We start from the raw sequence: 6,402 nt of genomic DNA on the forward strand, positions 1-6,402 counted from the left end.
TGTTGTTTAAAGGGTGTATCATAGTTAATGTAGCTCACAGGTGTGATTGCTGTTGTCTATCAACTAATTTTGGTTTGTAATCTGATTTGGGCATTGGGCTCATTGTGACGGAGAGAGCACAATAATAACCCTAGGTAAGATTGTTATATCCGAAGCCTCATCATGCTCATTTCCTACTCTTTATTGTTTACAAGCAAAGCCCTATACAAAATTGGAGTGGAAAAACTCTTGATTCAATAAAATCTTAAGATTTAACTATCTCGATCTTCCTCTTCATCATAGTTGAATGGTAGCGGAACTGATTTGAATGCTCTGAACTTTCCCACATTGTTCAGATGCTCGTTCTCCAACCTTCACAACCAGACAAAGCAAGAACCCTTGAGTGAAAAATGCTATAAAAGGAGCATAGTGATATATATATTTTTTGGTTTAGAAGTTACCTAAAGAAATTCCAGATACCACGACGTATGATCTCAAGAGCAGCAAGAAGAGCAACCATAGTTTCACGATGTAAGAACAAGAAGTTGAAATCCAGCACGGTCTGCAGCCACGCCAACCTCAACACAATGTTTAAGACCTACAAAGAAGAGAAGACAGAAACAAAATTATGAAGAAAAACTAAATCAGGATTTGAAACTGTTCCTTTTAAGTTTCTTAGTTCTCACCATTGCAATGTAGTAAACAGATTTGTGAGGAACAAGAAGCTTCTCTCTCAACCAATATTTAGATGGATTGTGAAGCAATCCCCAGTCAAAAACAATGTCCCAATATGTGCCGTAAAAAGTTGCCAATGCTGAGAAAACCCATGCAGCAATTTTCCAGATGTTTCCAGCTCTGTTAAAGCTATAAGCTGTTCTCAAGCACACAGCGATAACGGTTAAGAAATACTTAAGAGCATTGTAGCCTTGGCTTGAATCTTTCTCTTCGATCCATCTTCGAACACACTGAAGGAAACGTGACCAGTAAGGAATCACAGCGACAATGAAGTAGAATGAGCTGTATACTTCGCTTGATCTGCAAGTGTTTTGCCTGTGCCTGAAGTCTCCCCAACCATAATAACATATGTAAAACTCCAGACTCCTCAGTGCTTGAACCTAAAAAATAAACAAAGTTGAGTAACGGGTTGAAACATTATGAAAACTTGATCATGAAATTTAGAAGAATGTTATAAAAACACACAAACCTGACTTGTTAATTGGTCTGCTAAGAAAAAATCTGGAAGATTAACCTGAAAATTTAGATCAACTTTGAGAGATTTATCGATGTTTACTCAGCGGAAAGCAGTAAATTTGCTTGAGTAGAATACCTTGTAGAGTGGCGCAGCAATGCAACGGAATACAACCGTGAGGAAGAAGACTCGGCTTGACCGATAAAAAATGTTGAAGGGACAGAAAAAAATAGCAATCACTAGCTGCAAAACATTGTACAAACCAAGAGTGTTACTATATACATTAGTAACATAATGATTTAAGTTTCTTTTTTGGTTATTACGATGAACAACTTACAGCTAGAACAAAAAAGGGAAGAAGTTCAGTCATGGCCTTGTAGTCATTAGTGTTAGGATCCATCTCCATGTCAAGATTTATTAGAACAGCGCAGAGAGCAAGCGTGCCTAGACCAAAGCTTAGAAGCAGAACATGTCTGTAACCAAGCTCTGTTCCTTCTTTGAATCCGAATATAAACGGGTAATTCACTCGATATCGCTTCCAAAAGTATATGTTTGAAGCATACATGATCATGTGCAGAACCACAAATGCAAATAAACTGAAAAATAAGGTTCTTGTCAGCATGACCATAGTGATTCAATTAGAGAGTAATGTAAGTTATGTAATTAATGTATTTGTTTGAACCTGTAAAGAGGGAACATTGTCTCCATGTAAAGAGTATGTCCAACTGCGCCCACTAAATTACGAGCATGGGTGAACATGACGAGAGCAACCACTAGAGAGACTGTGCAACCGACGAAAAAGCCTGAGAAACATTTTGGAAAGATATTGATTAGTTACTCATGAACTACTGTTAGAAAACCCTATGCGATTTTGGGAAATCTTATAGTATTACCAGTAGAAAACGTTATTCGATGTTTTTCTTTTTTCACTTTTGGTCTTAAGAGATTCATTCCTTTGCTTCTATTTAAACCGGTGAAATGCTCAACGAAGATAGACTCAACTCTCACCATAAGCTTGTTGATCTGTTACATTAAATCAGGTTTTATTAAAAAAAAATTAGTTTTATTGAAAGAAGATAATAAGTTTTGTGTTGAGATATAATATTAATTAACCTCATCAGAGCTAGTGAGGTAGGACTTATCTACCATCTCCATATATGATTTTGCCGCACTTCTTGAAGCAATCTGATAGAAAATATTTAGCAAAAGCATATTAATAAGTATCAAGAAACTTTCTATTAAATATAACTGAATTAATCAAGTGTTACCTTATCATACTTCTTCATGATCTTTGAAATGGCCAATGTGTTCAAGAAGCTGAATTAAATCAAGAACCAAAGCATGCATTTAATCAAATAAATCTTTTTTGACTTTTCATCATATTTCTTTAAGAAGCAACAAACCTGTAATTCTGGAGATGTCGAAGCTTGCGATAAAACACGATGAAGACATTCTTAAGCCGTGCTTCTATTTTCTTGAGATTCTCTCTGGTGAATTTGAGCTCTTCTTGGTTGGAGAGCTTGAGGACGTTTTTGATTGTGGAAAGAGGAGTTTCTTGAGTTTTATTTAATCTGATATGGTCAAGAACACTTAACACTTCTGGTACACTCTCTTTCGTTGGATCTCTACCGTTTGATCCATTTTCCTCTAGTTTGATTCCCAACTCTCCAGCTAATGTCTTCCCTTCAAAATCAAAAACACACAAAACAAACAAAGAAGGTTCAAACTGTGTGTCCTTTTCAGGATACACTTAGTAACAAACAATCTCTGAAAAAAAAAACTTACTTTGTTCCTTAAAAATAAAGGCATTCATATCAACTGATACTGTTTCAGAGCAGTTCCAAGAAGAAGAAGATTGCTCAACTTTGATTCTGAAAGCAATCAGAGCATCCATTTGTTTGTTCAAAACTGCTGCCTCCTTCACCATTTCCTCCACTTTAGACCGGTAAAAATGGTTTACTTTATCGAACTCGAGATCTAGGGCTTTAAAGAACACAAGCTCTGACTCTCTCCCTGCCTCTGCAACTTCTAATACGGTTGTCTCATATCTCTCAAAACCATCATCTCCAGTCGTTGCGTACACCAGAATGTCATGAATCTCGGGTTCCCAAGACGAGGAGCTGCGGCTATACCGCTTTGTTAGGCTGCTGAAGTTGCGGCTAGCGGATAGCTTGCGTTTCAAGCTACCTGGTTTCTCTGATCTTTTTCGTGAAGTTTGGATTTCCTGAAGAATGGATTTGAGACCAGCGTAATCCAGGTAAGCTTGTTGCCATTCTGGAATCATCTGCCTAACAAAATCTTTCCCAAACTTCATATTTGGTTTCTTCTCACAGTTTCTCTGGACTTCTCTGTAAAACTCAAGAATCCAGATCCAATCAAAAACCACTTTTAGTTGAGATTTACCTCAGTGAAAATTTGGCTGTTGGGTATGGAAGAAAAGGTTTCGAACAAACTATGAAAAGCTAATAGGAGGAGGAAGAGACTAGAAAGGGTAAGGAACACAAAGGGTGGATTATAAGGATTTGCCAACCATGCAAAAACTTTCAACGAGTCTCTTATATACAACGAGTCTTGTCAAAGTTTATTCAACGAGAGTGTCTTATATTATATATATGGTCATACAAATATCTCCATATATATATATATATATATAGAGATCGAGAGAGAGAGACAGAGGGATGTTGAGTCACATAAAGATTTGCAAGTAGATTTTATTTCACGTGAGAAAAATCAAAGGAATTGAACTGAAACTGAAAAAGACGTTTGGTGGTGGTGGGCTCTTGGGTGTGCTGATTGTATCCCTAAAGATGATCTTGTGTTCCGAATGAAGACGAAAATAAATAATGGAATAATAACGAATGTGCAAAAAAGTCTTCCTCTAAATTAATTATAATGGGGTTAAAGTGGTTGTTTGATAAAAATAAACATCAAAAATACTATAATCAAATTTATAGGAAAAGAAAAACAGGTGGACGATACACTTTTTGCGTGGACTGATACACTACCACACTGTTCTAGTGGACAAGACACGGTTCACACAGTGATGAAGACATTTTTTACGGTGGATGTTATAATACGGTTCAATCATATCCATGATTTGATCAATCACATAAGTGATTTGCAGATTCAATTATCCAACTATCTAAAGTAGTACAGTATATTTGAAATTCAAAAAAAAAAAAAAAAGTAGTATATTTTGTCTTTAATAGTTTAGAAATTAGAATACCCTACTTCATCTCTGCTTGTGTGTAATTTTGTTGTATATAGTTTACGGTGGATGATTCATTGTTTTACGGTGTGGTTAAATACTCTATTCTATCCAAATTGCAAATTCCAAAATTAGAAACTGCACTCTCAAGAAATCCCTCTTCATGTTGTTATCGCCTTTCAACTCAATATCAATTTCCTTATAAACTATATAGACTTCAGATATTATATATCTTTAATTTCCTTATAACTACCATCATCAAACATACTCTACTAATTTGACTTGTGTGAAATCGCAACACTAAAAGAATAAAACGGGTCTGGCACATGATGTGTCGGTGTAGTAGATATATATTGTATCCAACAACTTTAAACTAACGACAGTTTTGTTTTGTTTTTTGCTTTTTTTTTTGACAAAGGTTAAAGACTACCAACAGTTCTTATGTAGTTATGTTTTTTCCTTTTCTTTCTTTTATTGTCGTCCAGTTCTTACGTTCATACTTCATACCATAACTGTAGTTTATGTGTTTTTGTTTAATTAATTGTTAGCTTACATATATGTATGGACTAATTTCATTCTATAGGGTAAAAGAAAAGATACAATGTTTTCTCTCAGAAAATCAATCGCATGATCAGCCAAAAAAAAATAACAATCGCATGAAACTTTATTACAATGTAATTACAAAATTTGGGATAAGTCATCAACATTTAGTTTTGAGGGGCAATGTTTTTGGTAACTACTCTGTTTATATCACTATTTCTTAATTGTTAAAAGAATGAGTCACCTGATAAGATGTTATTGTTTTTGTTTAGTCGAGAGATCCGTTATTAAAGTCTTCATAATCATACTATTAATTCTTAAATCATTTAATTCAACCCAAAAAGTGGAAATTAGGATTTAGGACGCGTTTAGCCCACTTTATTACTATTATGATTTTTTTTTTTTTTTTGCTTTTTGACCAACAATGCATTTTATGTGTTTTTTTTCCACCATATTCATTTCAAAACTTTAATTCTGAAAACAATTTTTCAAAAAGCAACTAATCATACTATAATCTGATTAAACCCCCAAAATTAAGAAAAAATAATCATATTCATTTTGAGAATTAGGTTAATATATTAATGCACCAACCACCACTGCCAAAAATACTCATTCCATTCCATAGCTGTCCTGTTGTCTTCTATCTCGGCCTCAATAATAAAGTGGAGTCATTGCACTAAATTTAGATAGTCAGTTTTATTGTATTTATAGAAAAAATCTATATAGAAAAATCTTAGACTTTGATGTAACTGTTTTTAGCAGTGTTTAAGAAAGCGGTCTAGGCGGCCGCCTAGGCGCCGTCTAGGCGCTAGGCGCTCAACAGACGCCTAGATGACCGCCTAAACCGCTTAAAATTACATTAATTTAATTTTAATATTTATTTTTGATTTTTAACTATATATATTTAAATTATTAAGTTTTATATCAGTATACGTAATTATAAATGTTTATATGTTGTTAATAGAACTTAAATAAATGTGTTTTTCTTAATTTTGTTTATAATTTGTAATTTTTTATTTTTATAACATATATTTGTACATAATTTTTTATATATAATGTTTTATGTTGTAAATGCCTAAACCGCCTAAAAACCGTCTAGGCCCCGATTAGGCGTTCTAGGCGCTAGGCGCTGGGTCACCGCCCAGATACCGCCTAGCGCTTTCTTGAACACTGATTTTTAGTATACTTTCACTTAATATCGCACTGTCTTCTTTTCGATATTTTCATTTTCAATTCAGTATATTCTACCATGTAATAACCATATTTTTTTTGTAAAAAAATTAAAATAAAAATAACCATAAATTTTTATGTGAATTAAAATTATTTATTTATAATCTTATTAAATAAAATTATATTTTAATCAAATAACTGATGTTAAAGATTTTCATATTTTTAAAATCATTTATTATCTACATAAACACAATTTTAAAAATAGTAAAAAACTAGTATCAAAAAATACAAGTGGTCATATTTGCATAGAAAGGTG

At 33.6% G+C, this 6,402-nt stretch overlaps 1 protein-coding gene across 1 annotated transcript; it reads right to left on the bottom strand.

The window, feature by feature from the left end:
* On the bottom strand, positions 16-3,763 carry LOC104756866 (phosphate transporter PHO1 homolog 7-like). Its single transcript, XM_010479520.2, has 12 exons — positions 2,954-3,763; positions 2,572-2,851; positions 2,437-2,485; positions 2,282-2,353; positions 2,062-2,191; positions 1,851-1,971; positions 1,506-1,764; positions 1,307-1,411; positions 1,184-1,228; positions 666-1,094; positions 441-577; positions 16-351 (listed from the first exon to the last, which is right to left on the bottom strand). The coding sequence occupies exons 1-12, from the start codon at positions 3,480-3,482 to the stop codon at positions 252-254; spliced, it is 2,256 nt and encodes a 751-aa protein (XP_010477822.1). The 5' UTR covers positions 3,483-3,763; the 3' UTR covers positions 16-251.

The sequence above is a fragment of the Camelina sativa genome, chromosome 17 (genome assembly GCF_000633955.1).
Source record: "Camelina sativa cultivar DH55 chromosome 17, Cs, whole genome shotgun sequence".
NCBI lineage: Eukaryota > Viridiplantae > Streptophyta > Magnoliopsida > Brassicales > Brassicaceae > Camelina > Camelina sativa.

Bases quoted from the DNA above. Each gene is read 5' to 3' on its own strand.
- LOC104756866 (XM_010479520.2), bottom strand. From the start codon at position 3,482: ATGAAGTTTGGGAAAGATTTTGTTAGGCAGATGATTCCAGAATGGCAA. The intron at 2,852-2,953 runs GTAAGTTTTTTT...TTGATTTTGAAG, and splicing joins CTTTATTTTTAAGGAACAAA to GGAAGACATTAGCTGGAGAG. The intron at 1,765-1,850 runs GTTCAAACAAAT...CTTATTTTTCAG, and splicing joins ACAATGTTCCCTCTTTACAG to TTTATTTGCATTTGTGGTTC.